This window comes from Varanus komodoensis, unplaced genomic scaffold (assembly GCF_004798865.1).
Source record: "Varanus komodoensis strain SLA01 unplaced genomic scaffold, ASM479886v1 scaffold5, whole genome shotgun sequence".
Taxonomy (NCBI): Eukaryota; Metazoa; Chordata; class Lepidosauria; order Squamata; family Varanidae; genus Varanus; species Varanus komodoensis.
This window is the reverse complement of record NW_025336087.1, coordinates 25,142,561-25,161,722: the sequence shown is the minus strand read 5'-3', so window position 1 is coordinate 25,161,722 and position 19,162 is coordinate 25,142,561. Positions and strand designations below refer to the sequence as shown.

Below are 19,162 nucleotides of genomic sequence, written 5' to 3'. Positions count from 1 at the left end.
TCAGCTAATAAGAATCTGCAGAAAAGCTTGTTGCCTCTTTCTCTCTTCAGAACCAGAAAGAGGTTTGTAGTGTCCCAAACAATTTTTCTGATGTGAACAGAATGCTTTTTTCAAGCCATTTTTGGAATAACTTCTCAGCAGATGAGCAGATGTTAGGGTGGATTAATTTTTACAATATCTGAGAATAAGACACAGAAAAGAATGTGTCAGGGGGTGGGAGGAAAGCACATCCAGGCTGGTAGATTGGGATGCATGAATCAAACATGCCTTTTGCAGGCATTGAACCTCTGCAGAGGGCCCAGAAAGCATTTTGAGTGAATTGGGGAGCAGAGGAAACATGATGGTAGACCCTGTTCCTGACCTACACACATGGGATGCATGCCAATACATTCCTGTGGCACGGGTGGGACCCTACAAAAGGCCAATTGTGTCCGTTAAGAGTTACACCAGGGGCATTTAAATGCCTTCATCCAGAATTCCATTTGAAAAAACTTCACAACTCCCACATTCCAATTGGGGTGGGGCTGAAGGCAAAAGGGGTGGAATCAAAAACACTGGTCTGGTTTAGGTTAATGTTCTTGCTGCTTACATCCTGTTAGGGGATGCATTTCAGCCTTTTAGAATGGAAAAGAAACTGCACAAAACATGGGAAATAGAATGATTGGTGATTGGCAAAAAGAGGTGGGCCAGAGGAAAAGGCCAGGTCCATCTGGGACATCATATTGGCTGGATTGGGGCCTCAAGTGGGCTAGATCTGACCTTCTGGTTGCCAGTTCTGCATCCTCAGTTTTTACACACAACCAAGTGGATATACATGGGGTTTGTCACTGTGGGCCCAAACTTCGCCAATACACATTCACTCTACATGCTTTCAATGCTTCTCTCTGGAATCCGGACAAGTTTAACATACATTTTGGTATCTGAGCTACATGCATATTTGAGATCTGAAATACAAACTCTTATTCTTATCTACAGGAATTGGTTATGCCATGTCACTGTTGGGCCCAGCAATTGGCTATGTATTAGGAGGACAGCTGCTTAATGTCTATGTTGATTTCGATCGTCAAGTAAGGCAAGGAAGTTTCTTTTTCCCCTCTTTACCTCCATTCTTCTAACTTTAGAATTCCTTTGTTTCAGCAGTAATTATATTAACCCTTGTATTTCATGGCAGTATCCAGTGGGTTGCTATACCCCTGACAGTATTGTTGCATCCTGCGTGACCATGAGATGGAGATCTAGTGCTTCCAAGAGAAATTGGAAATGATTAGAGATACTCATTGCTGGAAAGGGCAGATCAGCAGAGCTTATATAAAGGAGCTCCACCAACCTGCTTTGATACAGAAATGAGTATTTCTGCTAATCTTGAGCTTCCTATAGGAAACACTGAATCTCCGCTGTGCAAGCGATGGGTTTCACTTGCACAATGGAATAATCAATTGTTGTTTCTTGTACAACAGTCCCACTGGATCCTGCTTGCAATAGTGGATATGTTGAGCAATGAAGTGGATGGTTGCTAAGTGATGAAACTTTTGCTTTGGTATGGTCAAACTTTAGCTGTTTGACTGGACGGAGCTCTGAGCTGGACTCCTAGAGTGGTCATAGGCTGAGCAGTCTTAGGTGATATAACTGTTTTCCAGACTTCTTTAAAATCACTAAAATAGGAAAATAATACTTAGATGAATCTTATTAACTGCGTTTGGAATGTTAAATTTTTCTAGCTGGTGAGACAGGAGTATGTCTTTTAAATGATTGAATTGTGATCAGTAAGCCTCTAAAATCTGTTAAATAAGCCAAAGGTATACAATGTATAAGGGACTGCAGGTGGCGCAGTGGTTTAAACTGCTGTGCTGCTGGGTTGGTTGATCGAAAGGTTGCCAGTTTGGATCTGCACAACAGGGTGAGTTCCCATTACTTCTTCCCAGCTCCTGCCAACCTTGCAGTTCGAAAGCATGCAAATGCAAGTAGATAAAAAGGTACCACTTCAGTGGGCAGGTAACAGCATTCCGTGCACTTCGATGTTTAGTTATGCTGGCCACATGACCATGGAGACTGTCTGCAGACAAACGCTGGCTCCCTTGGGTAGGAAATGGACTTAATGTCAAGGAAACTTAATGGACTTAATGTCAAGCACCGCCCCCTAGAGTCAGACATGACTGGACTTAATGTCAAGGGGAAACCTTTATGTTTTATACAGTATATATTATTAAGTGACTCAGTAACTAATGTCTATATTAAATCTTTGTTTTCTAAACTAATAATCTTTCTAGTGTAGACCTCACTCCAGAAGATGCACGTTGGGTTGGCGCTTGGTGGATAGCCTTTGTTGTATGTGGTTTCGCTACAAGCCTTTTGGTGGCACCATTTTCATTTTTCCCAAGGCAATTGCCAGGTAAACATGATTTTTGAAATGGGAGATCAGTGTGATCCTGAGTGGTTAGACCTTTGGAAATACTGTTGGGCATTCCTATCATTCTAGCGTGGAGCAGGATTACAAACATATGTACATGGGCTGCAAATGCCTTCAGCGTCCCTATCTGATGGCCGTCTTGATTAAGTAATAGGCCTCAGAATCAATGCTCTAATTCTTTTGTTCAGCCCTCATGGTTATCAAGTTTATCTGGAAAACAAAGATAAATACAGAACAGCAACTGGGACCTCAGTTTTCTGGGTGGCAATAAATCTTAGGGATACCTATTACCTCATTCAAAGAGCACACCCAAAATGCACACTTTCTGCCTATAGGATAAGCCATAAAATGGACAGTTTGGGAATTTGCAAACATTATCAGGGAACATTGTTCCCAGCAGTGTTCATATCTGGGGTTACGATCATGACATATTCAAATGATTTTTGAAATTCTCATAGTTCTCATTTCAGTGTAGTTGATCATGACTTGGGATCATTACAGCATGGCTGTACTACAATCCTCTGTGGAGGATTTGGGTTCAAAGTGAGCTTTTAGAGAGGCTTCATCACAACTTTCCATAAAACAAATTTAAGGATTGTGATGTATTATTTCTCAGGAACCAAGAATGCACTTATAAAATAAGCCCAAGATTTAGGAGTCAGTCAGACTTCTTATAAAAGACTGTAAGCATTATGAGAATTGCAAGACCCTTGATAGTCTGTAGATGTAGGAAAGAATAAGTGCAAATGAACCACAGAAACACACACACAATAAGGAAACAAAGCAGGTTTATTTAAGGAATCAGTTTACACAGTGATAAAAAGTAAACAGATATAAATATTGATAAAATTCAAAAGGAGAATAAAGCAAGCTTCTTCCACACCTAACCTGTGCTAGTTTTGGCCAGGTGGGTCCTCATTTTTTGGCTGTAAAATTTTTGCAATATATATACATATATATATATAGTTATAGATAATGCTACTCAGGCAAAGTAACATGCTGCTCATGAATTCCTGGCTGAGGAGTCAATTTCCTCTGGCACACAGATACTTCCTGGAAGGTAAAGTGTCAAAGAAAGAAAGTGGCACCAAGAAAGACAGAGCCCTTGAAAACAAGAACAAAAGACAAACAAGTCCCAGCTCTATTTTTTTATTAGACAAGAGTAGCTGAACTGGAAGGTTCAGCACACTTGTGAATGTTGGCAAAATCATGCAGGAAGAAAAGCAAGCATAAGTGAGTCAGAGATAATAATGTCATTTAAAACTCTGCTTTAAAGGAAATTGTAATTATATACCAACCCCACTCCTCACACCATAGGCTGAGTGACACTTCCTTCAATCACTTGCACTTGTTAGCAGTTTCATAACCAAGCAAAAGATACTATGTTTGATAGGACAAGTAGTTCAGAGGTATTTGGCAGGAAGATGAACTCCAGGTCACGTAAATGGATTTACATGTACCTGTACACAGCTAAGTAAGCAGGTGGAATACAAATGAGATTTTAAGATATGGAACTTGATATTTTTAGTTGGGCAAACTTTGCAACTCACTTCCTTCAGAATTTCTGCCCTTCAGCACACAGTATAATGGACAAGCATGCCTTTTTGTGCTAAACAGAAATGTTGCGCAGCTTTGACAAGGGTTTTTCCCCCACACCTTTTAGGTACACACAAAATACAAGCTGAAAAGGTTTCTGAAACACATCATAATGGAACAGTAGTGAATGCTGAATATGCTGGAAGAAGTATGAAAGACTTTCTCCTGGCTCTTTGGGTAATATGAGCATAAATTCAAGGCATTGTTTTAGCCATTTTAAATTGCGTTCAATGTTTTTATACCAGTGTCTGGCCATGTATGTTAGTTGAATGTGCAAGCAATGCTTGTGTACATAATGTGTTCAAATTTCACAAGAAACTGAGTTTTAGGGAGCTCTGCAGTGTGGCCCCTGAGAGATTTTCTGAGCTGGAATTCAGCCCCCAGGTAAAAGCAAGTTGCCCACTCTTGAGCTAGAGGAGGTGTTGACAGAGCTGGATTACAGGCATCCTGGAGACGAGAAGATTAAGGAGAAACATGATAGTGCCCTTCACCCATCTGAAGAGAACAGAACTTGTTCTCTGTTATTCCAGAGACCAGGTCTTCAACCAGTGGGTGGATCTTTCAGGGCAGCAGTTTTGGCATACCACTGGGAGAAGCTTCCTAACTGAAAGCTGTTCAACATGAGGATGGACAGCCTTGGGATGTTGTGAGATTCCTTTGGGATATGCATGCAGGAACCGGAGGGCCAGCTGACAAAGATATTGTAGTTGCAGGATTCTTGAATGATGGATCCTACACTGAACAGAGGATTCCAGATGACTTCCAAGGTTCCTTCCATTTCTGAAATTCTGTGATTTTGATCTGATGGCTTTTTGTTAATTAGGACAAGGTAATTGACAGTACAATTGCCAGCAGGGATTAATGCATTGACCATGAATAATGCATTTTATTACTGAATACATTTTTCAAATTAAAACAGTCGTTATCTACACTTAGCCTGCTTTCCAGTTTATAGCCACCTATTATGAGCTCATAATACTGTTTCATGTTCACTGCTTACCTGTTGGGAATGAAAGGGGCGGTTCTTCTTGTCATGGGTTCCAAGGACAGGCAGATGTGGATTCACTGGATAAGGAGGAGGATGGACCCTGGGAACCATCATCCCCAGACTTGAAAATGCAAGAAGTTGAGGGGCTTATTTCAGGGCTCACCTTTCCAGGTGTTCAGATGAATTCTGAGAATAGTCAGGATCTGCAACTGTCAGGATGGGGTGCAGCATTCCAGGAGTCACCTGAGCCTGGTATGACTCTTGATCCCATGATGCAGCATCAGGAAAGAAATGCTGGCCAACTAGAGGGGCAGTGTACAGAGAAGAGGCTTGCCTGCTTCCTTAAGAGCCATCCTAGAGGCAGGGGGCCCAGGGGTGCTCCAAAGGAGAGTTCTCAGGAAAGCCTCATTCTCTGGTTATTGAGCTTACTGGATATACTCTGGAGAATAACTAACTTTTGCAAAGGAATGGTCTGTTGCCTTGAATTAGAATTAGTGCATCTGTATCTTGGATCTCTTTCTCAAAGCCATTAGGAAAGAGAGATCAATGGCTCAGATAAGTTGGAAATCAGCAAAGATGCCAGTTAATTAAGTATAGCATCTAATTTTTTTTTGCCATCTGTCACATTTCCCTCTGTTTCCCCCTGATAAAGGAGCTGGTAAAATACATTCTTTTACATTTTCTAAAATGGGTGACCAAACCTTCCTGTCTTTTTTGCCCCCAACAAGAACCCTAGGTTAGTCCTGAAACAATCATAATATATGCTAGAGCCTTATTTGAATGTCCGTAACTGCTTCCCAACTGTTATATCTGAACACTGTGAATAGTCAAGGATCTCCCAGGGTTGAGCAAATGTCTTCCATGGTGTCTGAAGCCAAATTTTGCTGTTCACAAAGCCTCAGGGTCACCTTGGAGTTTCAGAAAATTTTGACAAACTCAGACTCAATTAATTGGCTTTCTAATCAGCACTGACTCAGGTACTTTTAAGAAGTTGAGTCTTGAGTTTCTAGCAACAACAGTTAGCCAATAGCCAGTAACTTTCTCTGTTCATTGTCCTGGTCATGTTTTTCAACAATTGTATACCCAGTTCTAAGATATAGGGCTGTGGCAAGTGATATGAACTATATTCACATTTTGGAAACAGTATTCATATTATCTGAGGGGAAGGCAAAAATACTTATAACCAGAAATATCACAGATTGTGTAGGAAAAATTCAACTGAGAAATAACAGATTGAGTGGAGTAGGAAAATTAGACTAAATTAGCAGTGACACAGCCAGTATTGTCTCTGTTGTATTGAACCTGTTTGCAACCATCGTCTTCCCAAAATAATTCTGTCCCCCACCCTACTGTCTTTTCCAGGTGCTGCTGAGGAATCCTGTGTTGATGTGTCTTGTCATAGCTGCTGCATTAGAAGCATTAGTTGCCACTGGTTTTGCAACTTTCTTACCCAAATTTATAGAAAATCAGTTCGGATATACATCTAGTTATTCAGCAACATTGGGGGGTAATGTATTTATTTCTTTTACAGGAAATGCCTTCATTTGTTTATTTAGGATGGCCACAGATGCATCACTGAGTCAGGATTAGTTAGGTCAAGCTCTGTGAGTATTGGCTTCTTTGGCCAGTCCAGTTTTTCTAGGCCTGAGGAATAAACACCTTTTCCAAGGTTACATCCCATTTATAGGCAATTATTTAAGGAGAGGGGATTTTGATATTTTTGGAATGGAATTTAAATTTTTAGGATATGGGGAAGCTATTATTATTATTATTATTATTATTATTATTATTATTATAACATTTCTATGCCGCCCCTTGCCGAAGCCTCGGGGCAGCTTACAACACAATAAGATACATTCAAATACAATAGAACATAATAAATTACCACTTAAATACAAAAAATACAAAAATATATCTAGTCGGTGGCAGCGCCAAGTCTAGCTGTTAAAAGGCCCCACTTCTTTGGCAACTTCCCTCCCCACTCCAGGGACACTCTGCGAGTAGGCAGGCTACTGTCTGCAAGGAAGAGACCCTACTGCAGGAAACTCCAGTTTACCTGCTGTCCAACCACCCCCCCCCCCAAAAAAAAAGAAAGAAAGAGGGAAGGGTTTCCACTGCTTTCCAAATGCTCCCCACCCCCAAAATCATCCACCCAACTTTTTGGATTGGGAAATTTCAGTTCCGTGCCAGACATTTCTGGCGCTTAGTCAGCCTTAGCCAGGCAACTAGCCAAGTGGCAACCTACTGTCCTCCAGGTCTGCCGGTTTCCTTTCAGCTTCACTCAAACCCCAGCTCCTTCCAGTCAAAGCTGAGCACAGACTTTGGTCTACAAACAATTTTATCTCTGAATGGATTTGTCCTCTGAACTCCTCCCACATCCTGCTGGAGCTCACACTTTCAGCTCTCCTGGAGCTCACAAGCTTTCCAGCCTATTCTGGACTTTCTTTTCAATGAGTACAGAGTTGTTGTTCCATATTATCTGGTCATTCATTCATTCATACTTATACCCCACTTTTTTTCTTTCCAAGGAACTCAAGGCAGTTTACATAGTTCTCTTCCTCTTCCTCCTCTTCTCACTTTTATTCTCATAACAACAACCCTGTGTGATAGGCCGGGCTGAGAGTCTGTGACCGACCCAAAGTCACCCAGTGAGCTCCATGGCTGAGTGGGAACTAGAAGCCAGATCACCTGAGTTCTAGTCTTGCACTCATAACCCCTGCACCACACTGGTTCTGAAATACAATCTTGATAAGAATGAAACCCTGATACATTTGCACGAACCTACCCTAGCTTTTGCCAGTTGCAAAGCACATTGCCTTTTTTTCTGATCAGAATTTAAATAAATGAAAAGGAGAGATCCTCTTGTGCAATGGCCTGCCATGCACCTGGCTGATAGAAACCTTCAGCTAATCACTTCTGAGCAACTGATTGTTAATGAATCAGTTCTGACTTGCCCAGAGCTCCTGCTTCATAACTATTTTGATTGGGTGAAGGGTTTATAAAAGAGCAAGCTCAGCCTACCCTGCCACTGCCTTGATCATGCTCTAAATAAGGATGGTGGTGGTAGGTGAGAGAGCATGCCAGTCGGGGGATAAACTACAGAAGTATCGCCTTTGGTTCTTGTGTGCTATAGGGCTATCAATCATTGATGATAGGGCTATCAGTGGTTACTAGTAATGATGGCTATATATTATCTGCAGTATCAGATGCAGCATGCCTCTGAATACCAGTTGCTAGGTAACACAAGTAGGAGGGTGCTCGTATATTCGAGTTGCACTTCTGTTTTTCCCATGGGTACCTGGGTCGCCACAGTGCAAACAGAATGCTAGACCAGATTGGCCTTCAATCTGATTGAGCGTGCTCTGGCGGGTTTTTATCTGATCTCGGCATACACATCATGAAACAATCCAGTTGGGTGAACTGGCAGAATTCCATGAAGTAAGAGCTATCTTGCAAAGCATATGGTGAAAAAAACCAAATTATGTGAGGCAAATATTTAAACTGTGAATGATGGATTTACTAATTATTGAGAGTGGATTTAACGTTCAAGAAACTCTTGCCCACTTTTTGAGCATGATATGCATGTATGGCTTTCACCAGCTGAAGTGGAGTGAAGAAGGAGCAAAGGAAGAGGCTTGGCTCATCTAGCTCAGTATTCCTGACACTGACTGGCAATCTCTCTGTGGTTTCAGCCAGTAGTTTTTTCGGTCCTTGAACCTGAGATGTTTTGCAAAGCACATCCTCTAGCACCAAACTAAGGCCCTTTGAAAATGGGGCCTGCCCCTTCCCTGCCTTCCTGTCTTTTTTTGGCCTGGCTTTCTTAATGTCTCTGTGTTCAGCAGATATGTCCAGAAGTGGTAGCTGTGTATGGACAGCTGCTCATAGATTGGTGGTGATGGTGGTGGGGAAGTCCCATTGAGATCCTTGTCCAACAGAGGATCCTGATTATGTGAAAGTTGCTCCTTTCCAGTTGTCCATGCATGGAACAGAGATGTTAACACTAACATCCTCATTCCACTTCCTTCCTTTTATGGACATGCAAGTATCAAAGCCTTACATGTCCATAACATGCAAAAATGGACTCCTAAAGGCATGTTATACTAAAATGTGTATTCCTCCCCCTTGTTTTCATTTGGAAAGTCTTCCCTGTTTAAATTTCCATTTGAATTGATTGTTTGAATTACCAATGGAATAATGCCTGTCTCTCCGTTTCACCCCACTCCTAGGACTTGTATTAGTTCCCGGGGCAGCAATAGGCCAAATCATCAGTGGCACCTTGGTTTCCAAGCTCCAGCTGAATTGCAAAAATATAATCAGATTCATTATCATTACCTGCTCAATTGCACTTGTTTTAAATATGGTGTTTGCCATTGCCAAATGTGGGAATGAACCATTTGCTGGTGTCTCAGAAACATATAATGGGTAAGTTTATTTGCTTGCCTTATGAAGAACTGTTTAAAATGACATTAAAAGTAGCAGCTTACTATCAACATACAGAACAGGAGTAAACACAGGCAGTCCTGAAGCTTACAGTATGACTCTTGGCAGTGAGTGAGAAAATGGGAAGAAATAGAAGGGAAGGTTATGAGGGCAGAAAGGGGAGAGATGTGGGGGATGGAACACTAAGAAAGATTCAGTGGGTCAATTCTTCTTGCATGTACTTCAGTTGGGAATGAAAATGAAGGTCAAAAGCCTCCGCATGTTAATGCATGCCCTGCGAAGGAGTTTCAGGCAAGGAAGAATGACTGGACTCATCTTGACTGGTTGTGCATGACACAAAGTAGGGCCAGAAGCACCCCACTGCTGCCTTGTAATTGCATGCACCCAGATCTCTGGAGGCCCAATCCAACACTTTAAACAGTATGCCACATCTGAGCCCACTAAGCTGTTCAGATGTTTGGGGGAGGCACTTCTCTTGGTTCAGTTGTCCTCAGAGCAGAGTTATGTTTGGAGGAGTCATGAAAGAGTGCCTTTTTGCCGATTGCTTCCACTGCTGTGGAACCCCTTGCCAAGAGAAACTAGCTTGGCTCATTTACCTCCTGCCAGCGGGCAAAGACATTTTGTGCATGCAGACCAACTGCATTTTATATTGTGTTTTATTGGATCTTTTTTATATTACTGCCTGATTAAAGTAATTTTTGATCTGCATTATATTGTTGTTAGCTGCCAAGAATACCATTTTTGGTGCAAAGCTGTGCATTCAAAGGATGCTTGCTGAAATGTTTGTCTGTTTAAACTTGGAGACATAAACAGGTCAAAATAGTACAAAATCCTATTTTTAATCCCAAGAACACCTACTAACACTGCACACTTACAGAAAGTGACAGAAAATAGCACTTCAGCAATGTGACATTTCTGCACTGCAGGGAGGAAGATGTCAAGTTTTTAGATTTTTCTTCAGAGAAACAAATTCTCCATGTGTGCCCAGTGAAGGATTTTCACTGACAGAGCTAGGCATTTGCTCAAATAGGCTTTACTGGGAAGAATACAGTCCAATGAATCTAGCACTTAGGGTTATTTTGCTGCTAATTATCATGTGCCACTTGACAGCTTATGATTTTATCTATTCTGCATTACATTTCTATGCTACCCATTAGCTGAAGTTCTCTGGGTCCTTTACAGCACAAAGCTGAAAAAAGCATGACATTTAAAAACACAGTAAAACATAATATCATAACCATATAGTTAAAGCAGAATGAAACCTAAGTAGCCAACATGACCTGCCGTGTGTTGTAATAGTACTATGTCTCGCCCCTGCCCTTTTCCCATTTCTAAAATACTATTTCTGAAAAGTAGCGATTAGAACTGCATGCCATGTTGGGTGCAACACTGATTTGTATAAATGCATTGTGATATTGGCAGCTTTGCTTTTGATCCCCTTCATTTTGCTCCCTAATAAAGAATTTACTTTTCCACAACTTCTGCATGCTCGGTTGACTCTTTCACTGATATCCAGACTGTCACATAAGGTCCCTTTCCTGGCCAGCCACTCAGACCCATAAGAATTTTCAGTCCATGTTCCTCATGTGCATCACTTTGGACTTTGATCACATTTGTGGTTTTATGCCCATTCAACCAATTTGGCTAGGTTCTTTTGGAACTCCTTTTTGATCCTTTTTATTTTATCCAACTAGAATAATTACTGCCCCTCACTGCCCATCTTTGACTCTAGATCATCTAAGAACAAATCAGAGTGTCAATCCTGGTACAGATCTTAGGAGAAGTTCTCCAATGTGAGAACTACTAATTTATTCATATTGTCTCTTACTTGTTATTCAATAGTTTACCAACCCATTAGAGAACCTCCCCTCTTATTGAACTTTGCTCAAGGAAGAAAGTTTGTCAAAGCTCTGTGAAAGCCCAAGCACACAATGGATTGTCCCCTAACCACATGCTTGTTGAAGTTGACATTCTCCAAGAATTTGAAAAAATGCTGAAGCAGGACTTACCTGATAAGATGCCATGCTGATACATCTTCAGCAAAAATAATCCAATATGCTTTAATCATCAATGTTTTACATTAATTTACCCCAAACTGATGTTAAGCTAACTGATTGGTAATATCTGGGTATTCTCTTCATCCCCCACCCCCTTTTAAGCTGTTACATTGACCACTTTTCAGCCCTTAGGCATGGTGGACAGTCTTAGGAATAAGTCATCCATTTGATTAGAAGATGAGCAATTTTACCTTTGTACTCCTTAAGACCACTTGGCTGAGTACCAGTCTGCACCCAGCCCTATTAAACCTTTGCAGTAGAGGGCAGTGAGTAAGATGGACCAAGGTTCTTGTCCTGTGTAAGCAGTTGCATATTTCAGAACCATAGCATTTTTTATTTTTTACTTTGCCCCAGTGTGCATTGGGAAAACACTCTGAGGTGCTAACCTTGAAGGAGCAATGTTAACGACTTACATTTTCATTTTTACTTTATGAAGATAGCAGGATGACCATACAATACTTTTGTTTAAAAATGCATGCTTATTCTGCTGAATATATAAATATATGGTGCATGTATTTTATACCTATTAATAAATGAACATAGAGTCTTATGGAATGCTCAGGAGTGCCTATGATTAGCTAATTTAATTGTTACTTCTCTTCTTCAGGACAGGCACGTTATCAAACTTAACTGCACCCTGCAATGCCCACTGTAGATGCATGCGTTCAGAGTTTTTACCAGTCTGTGGTGCAGATGAAGTTCAGTATTTTTCTCCATGTTATGCAGGATGTACTTCTGTGTTTGTTCATAAGCATTCAAAGGTATTGTTACTTTATGTCATGAATGGAGGATATGTAATTTAGCCCAAATTCCTGGATTAAAAATGTTTAGATGATAACCATTTGCCTTCTAAAAATATTTGTTGACTGGAGGAGAAAGCTAATTAACTAGTTAGTAGCTGAAGGATACATATATGACCAAAGCACCTAGAGCTCTCTTTCTAAATATGGACAAAAAATATTCTTTGAAATTTTATGTTTCAGGTGATTTGATAATATAACTAAAATAAGGACTAACATATCAATAAGTTAAGCTTCTGCCACACAAAATGGTATAACATCATGTAAGGTTTTTCATAAGCTCTTTGGCACATGTACATGAATTAGATATCGGGATCTCAGTTTAAATGCGAATTTTACCTAGTTCCTTCTACCTGCAACTCTAATAAGGAAGCTAAATAGTTTTCAATAAAGTAGGAATCTATCACTCCATGCAGACTATAACCCCACATTTTAAAGAAATACAAAAACAAATCTTTAAACCCCAAAGGAGACCTAATGTTTTTAAAAAAGAAGCAAGCAAAAACATCTGCACACGTTAAAATGTCCCAGTAAGGGACATTGAGCAGTTTCATTAGCTATGGACATTTAGCTTTCCTTTACAGGACATTTTGACTATCATCCAGAAAAGAGAACTGGCAGGAGGATGGAGTAGATTGTCTTGGAAGAAGACAGTTGATTGGCTTTGACCTTGAACGGAAACAGTCCTGTTGCAACAGAGATGGAAACATTTGGTCCATGCACCATATGCATTCCCCCTGGCCTTTGCTACGCACCATGCTGACTTGCTGATGATATTTGGTGGTGTGTTAGCAGTGGATGAAACATTTAATTTGGTACAACATTCAGTAGAAAACCGTTATGGAGGCTGAAAATAGGCTAAAATCTAAAGCAAATTTGGTTAAAACAAATCTTGAGACCCCTACAGAGTTGTGTTAGAAGATGAGGATACCCTATAACCTTTTGTTGCATATTTCTCTATGAGAATTTGTCCTTGCCTGGGGATGTTTTGAGATGATATTTTTGTATTCAACTAGATCATGGATCAGCAGATAACAAGTGTGTCCCATTTCATTTCCCAAGAGTAAAGTGCATCCATGGATATTATGTATTCATACAATTTCTGGGTTTTGACACCAAGAAATCAATTTATACAGGACTTTGAGATCAGGCATCTCTTCTTATCTTTCACTTCAAAATCTACAGTGATCTTTGACAAAATATAAGAGCAGAAAACCCTTATAAAATGCAAAAGTGTTGCAATAAATAGTTGTTTTAGGAGCCATTCTTAAAAAAGGATTAAAACCTTACCTAATGACATTTCAGAGCTGTAGCAATAGGAGTGGGATAGGCATGTACTTCTCAGCTTTGCTTCCTGTACTTTTATGATTTTTTCATGAGCTACTTTGTGATGATTTACAAAGAACAGAACTCAAGCTCAGACTATTTAACTGCAATGCAAAACCAGCTGTGAGAAGTTTTGTTTCATGTTCTTGTCAGCATGACTGCTCAATGCATTTCCTCACATCTCCAAGCAGAATACTTGTTTCTAAGTCCCATCTGTACTCTCTTCCACAACTTCTATTGTTTTGGACTTGCTTTTTTTAAGACTCTGAGCTTTTTTCCATTTTCATTCATTTCCCCAAATCTTTCATGTCAGCTTTAATTTATGTCTTAAACAGAGTATATGAACAAAATAATTCATAAGAATTCATCTTTCTTTCAAACTTCTTATCTGCAGCATCTGTTGCCTTTTCTGACTTTTAGGTGGGAAAATCTTTCACCCTTGCTTTTCCCATCAAAGGCAAGCTCTGAGGTCAGTGAAAAGTTGCAGCATGTCAGCATGAATACCTTCTGTTAGAGTCAAGCTTGTTTTTTCTTCATATATTAATTTATTATAATTTATATGCTTCTGAAATGAAAACAATAACTTACAAGAGAGGTAGAAACCAACATTTATTTAGGATGACTATATGCCAGAAAGACTATTATGTAGGCTGGTGCAAATGTTTTGTTGGGTGCCTAAAATAAATTTCAAAGTCTTAGCGGACAAATATTTGTCATCACATTCCTAACTGTCTCTGTTGAAGTAAGTGTAAGGTTTGATAATGACAGAACAGTTTTTATGATTGTAAATACATTTCATAAACAGTTGCTTCACTAAGGAAAATCCTGAGAAAGAAACAGGCTCCATTGTTTATGACTGATACTGGTGTGATGTACTTGGTCATTAGATGTCACTGCCTTCACTGAATATATTTTCAGTGTGAATGTGAATCCATGGTCACTGTTTGTTGCACATGCATGCACAAGTTAGAATCTGAATGGGGCCAGAATGGATTGTGATCTGCAAGTAGTTTTTACTGTGCTTTAATAGGTTAAGAATTTGTTACTCTGTATTGTCAATATTGAATGTATCTTTTACTTTTAGATTTTTTGAACAAATGAACAAATCTAGTGCTCATTTCTACTCCCTAGTAAAATTTTTATATGCATTGTTTATAGGTCTACAGCCAGTGTTCCTGTGTTGGGGATCCCAAAATAGTAATTGAAAATACCACCGCTGGAGCCATTCCTGGGAAGTGTAAATCCAAGTGTACAGTCCTGCCTTGGTTCCTTAGCTTCTTCTTCTTAACAGTTGTTTTTACATTTATGGCTGTTACACCAACAACTGTGGCCATTCTCAGGTAGACATTACGCTGTTTCTACCCTATTTATCATGTCCTCTCAAATGCTGAAACTGCTCTTGATAAGGTTGATTTTGTTTGTTGCTCTTGTTACATTGAACATGGCTTGCAATGTATTCTGCCAAAATTCTCCTTCTATCCTGATAATTTTATGGGAAGCTGAATTCAGTAAAAGCTGGTTCCTTCTTTAAGAGTAATCTTTGTTTTGTCCAGTCATTGGTTTTCTCCATTTTGGATGTCAGTGGTTTAGCCAGCAAGTCACTTTCCCAATAACCTGATTACTTGCTGGCTGACCTACTTTTCTAACAACCTTAAACTTGAAGCATAAGAGAGCCTAGCAGTTTTGTGTGGACAAACCATTGTGCAAATGAGCTGAATTCTTGGATATTGGGAGAGAAAGAGATGAAGCAACCCTATTCTGGGATCCTCATACAGTACCATCAATCAGACACTCTAGAGGGCACCATTGAGCTACATCAGAAAGAGGTTTGTTTAGCTGCTGAATTTACAAAACTACAGATTTTATTTTAAGGTCATATTTCCATACGTGAAATAACAATTAGAAACAGCAGTTCAAAATGTAAATGTACAGAGAAAAATTATAGTGACTTTTTAGAAACCTCAAATGGTTGCTGACTTTTTAAAAAACCCAAGCACTTACATCTTTTATTAGTATCTGTTACATTTTAGTTCCACTTTTGGAATTCAGTTTTTGTGCTGCTTTTTTCTATTGTTCTAATTATATATGTGTGTATGTGTGTGTGTCTGTGCATGCATATTTAGTTGTCAACAATCTTGATAATTTATTATTATTATTATTATTATTATTATTATTATTATTATTAACATTTCTATGCCGCCCCTTGCCGAAGCCTCGGGGCTGCTTACAACACAATAAAATACATTGAAATACAATAGAACATAATAAATTATCATTAAATACAAAAATACATTGAGTTACAAACATAATAATATAAAATTAAAATTATCGGTATAAAATAAGTAAATAAATTTCTGTTGTATATACTTTTGAAATAAACTTTGGTTTACAGGTGTGTTCCAAAAGGGCACCGATCGTTTGCGATGGGCGTTCATATGCTGTTTCTGCGACTTTTAGGTATGTTTTTCCTTAACTTAAGACAGGTACCCACAGGTGCCATAGTTATCAATAGAAAATGAAGGATTGATGTGTGCCCTATGTAAATTGAGGTATTTACCTTTCCATATGTGTATAGATTAGTGTAGCTATGATGTTTTGGGGCATGGTTGACCTGAAATATCATTCTTTTTTCTTTTTTGAAAATGAATAGATAGCAAGTATTTTGTTGAGAAAAGAACCCCCTTTTTCTGCAAATCCCCCAAAAATGATGCCACATAATTATGGTGAGCCTATGAATGAAAACCCTCCAAAATGTCTTGTCCATAACAGCTCCATTCAGCTTTTCCAAGTTTGAGGCTGCACTGTCCTTTATGGATTCAACCCATCTCATATTTGGTCTTTCCTTTAGTGTTCTGCCTTTGACTTTCCCTACTATGATTGACTTCTCCAGTGAGTCCTTCCTTCTGGTGATATGTCCAAAATATGACAGCCTCAGTTTTGTCATTTTTCCTTCAGTGGAAAGCTCTGGCTTGATTTGATCTAGGACCCACTTGTTTGTCTTTCTGTCAGTCTCTTTTCTAGCACCATGTTTCAAATGAATCCATTTTCTTTCTATCGGCTTTCTTAAATAAGGTTAATCCCTTCTGTAACTATTTTTTTTAAATCAAAAATGTGAAGCAAAGTGGTGGGGGGGAGAGACAGTTGCGAACATGGGTGCGCTGGGAGGGAGATGGTGCGATCATGCTGGAGGGGGGAGATGGCTGAGATCGCGGTTGCGCTCATGCAAGAAAGACTTTTATGAAGTTTTGTGCGCATTTCTCCTAATAAATAAATATTTGAATGCAATTTTGTCTACTATACAAAGTTTGCAAATAGTTTTGCTAATATAATGCATTTTGAGCTGCATTTTTGTGCACACTTGCATTGATACAGAATCAATGTTTCCACACATTTTTGATTACTGAGTTCAGAGAAGCACAAATTTCAAATGATATCTAAGTTTTAGTGTGCATAAAGCTTCAAAAGTGTATGTAGTCACAGTACATAGTATGCATTCAGGGAGGAAACCCATGTTCTTGTTTGGATAAAAGGCACTGTGCACAGGTAGCTGAGGAGTAGAAGAAGCAGGGTATAATCTAACTTTAAAATATGAAACTACATGTACCTTACCTCCATACACATATACTTTATCTAGCATTGTGATAAATCTTGCAATTATACATTGTTTAGGCAAAACTATATTAAAAGTCTTGCCTGAAGATTTTGCAAGTGTCCCACTTTTAACTGGGTATGTGAGTATATTATGAATTTGTATGACATCTCTGGTTGCCTTATTTTCAGTTTTACTGTCTAGCCCCAATCATCTGAATTTGCATTTTAAATTACTATTGCATCATCTTTAATATCTTTTTACCTTTTATAGGCAGCATACCTGGACCAATCCTATTTGGTGTTTCAATAGATCATACCTGTACTCTGTGGTCCATAGATAAATGTGGAATTCAAGGAGCATGTTGGACCTATGACAACAAAAAAATGGCCTTTACGCTAATGGGTATAAGTAAGTGTTCCTCAAATGCTCTATACTCAAAATAGTCCTGGTCAGAATAATCACACTTGAACTCTTCAGAGGAAAAAATGAATGGAAATCTGGGATGTGGAGGCAAAGTGTAGCAGTTGCTATAACCAACTTTCTTTGTACTCACATGTCTGTATTGCCAGCAAACATATTCAGAGGTGACCTCCTGATTTTCCTTGGTTGGAAGGAGGAACCCTTTCCCATAAATAAGCAAATGCAGACTTAATATGAATGTGCACAGTGCTAAGTCTGGAATCAGCAATAGATCTAATGGAAACTGGCAATCACTCCATGGGTCAATCAAAGTGCGACTATATTCATTTCTACTAAGAAATAAATCCTGTGCCATGCTATTTTTTTGGTGGCCAGGTATGATATTTTACTCCCCCCTTCTCATTGACCATGACAGGAGGGAAGTTACTGTATGCAAGCTGCAGGTTTATATTAGAAGAATGAGGCAACTTTGGATTAGCAGATCCCCATCCACCCAGATTTCCAGGAGGTGTTGGTGAAGCTCCAACAGCAGATACATGATGCTGGACTTTTCCATAGGTGTACCTGAGGAATGTCAGGAGACTGACACACATGCCACGTGCCTGGGCCATTTAGATAGTCTTTGACAGACACCCAAAACTGTTTAACCTATACATTAAATGCAATTATTTTGAAACTTGTTGAATTTGCTTGATTGGCTTATTAATCAACTGAAGTACTAGTGGATCAATCAGTGATTAGGCAAGTTGAATAACTGAGCTCAAATTTTAACTGGTGGGGATGAGAGATTAGGCATGATCATTTGAAATTATGTTTTGAAATTTGTGGCTCATATCGTATAGGCATGGCCTAGCTAGTTTATAAGCAATGCCTATAAACTAGGCATGATCTCTGAGTTGTAAATAAGATGGTAATGATTGGGAATGCCTTTTCTTGCAAAGCAAAAAGTGTTAAATAACTATTTTGTTTTTACTTTTACAGGCGCATGTTCCAAAGCAGTTTCCATAATATTTTTTATTGTAGCATTTATCTTATACAAGCCTCCTCCAGGCCTGACTCCATCACCAAGGCAGAAGGATGAAACAGAGATTTCTGTACACCTTTAACATGCTGAAGAACTAAACCTTTCTGAGAAACTCACAGAAAAATCTTAGGCTCAAGTGACAACTTTCTAAGCAGATGTCATGGCAGCTGGAACTACTGGAAATGATATCCGCATGGGAACACTACTTGAGCAGCCAGTCCACATTTTTTTAAATAAATAAAAATAGCTTCTCAGATTTATTTCAGTCATGTAAAATGGTTTTTCTTGCAGGCAACACAGTCTGGAATATTTCAACATCCCGACCAGCATGTTGTCTTCTTTTAACCTTTTGATCCAGATATTGAGTTTTAGAAGGATTAGTTCATGTTTCTGTGACCTGGTTCAGCTCAGCTACATCGCATGCAATTGGCAATAGGAGCATGTGGGTTGTCAGCAGGTTCATGGCATGGCAAAGATCCCATGGAAGCACTTTCGTATGGAGTGGCATCTTC

At 39.3% G+C, this 19,162-nt stretch overlaps 1 protein-coding gene across 1 annotated transcript in view; it reads left to right on the top strand.

The window, feature by feature from the left end:
• Nucleotides 1–18,732, top strand: part of SLCO4C1 (solute carrier organic anion transporter family member 4C1) — a 35,851-nt gene extending 17,119 nt beyond the window's left edge. The window contains exons 4-13 of the mRNA XM_044446149.1: nucleotides 976–1,072; nucleotides 2,268–2,389; nucleotides 4,071–4,180; nucleotides 6,354–6,498; nucleotides 9,218–9,413; nucleotides 12,096–12,249; nucleotides 14,773–14,954; nucleotides 16,007–16,071; nucleotides 17,477–17,614; nucleotides 18,608–18,732. Coding sequence (XP_044302084.1) covers nucleotides 976–1,072; nucleotides 2,268–2,389; nucleotides 4,071–4,180; nucleotides 6,354–6,498; nucleotides 9,218–9,413; nucleotides 12,096–12,249; nucleotides 14,773–14,954; nucleotides 16,007–16,071; nucleotides 17,477–17,614; nucleotides 18,608–18,732 — 1,334 coding nt within the window. The remainder of the gene's footprint in view (nucleotides 1–975; nucleotides 1,073–2,267; nucleotides 2,390–4,070; nucleotides 4,181–6,353; nucleotides 6,499–9,217; nucleotides 9,414–12,095; nucleotides 12,250–14,772; nucleotides 14,955–16,006; nucleotides 16,072–17,476; nucleotides 17,615–18,607) is intronic.
• Nucleotides 18,733–19,162: the final 430 nt, after the last annotated feature.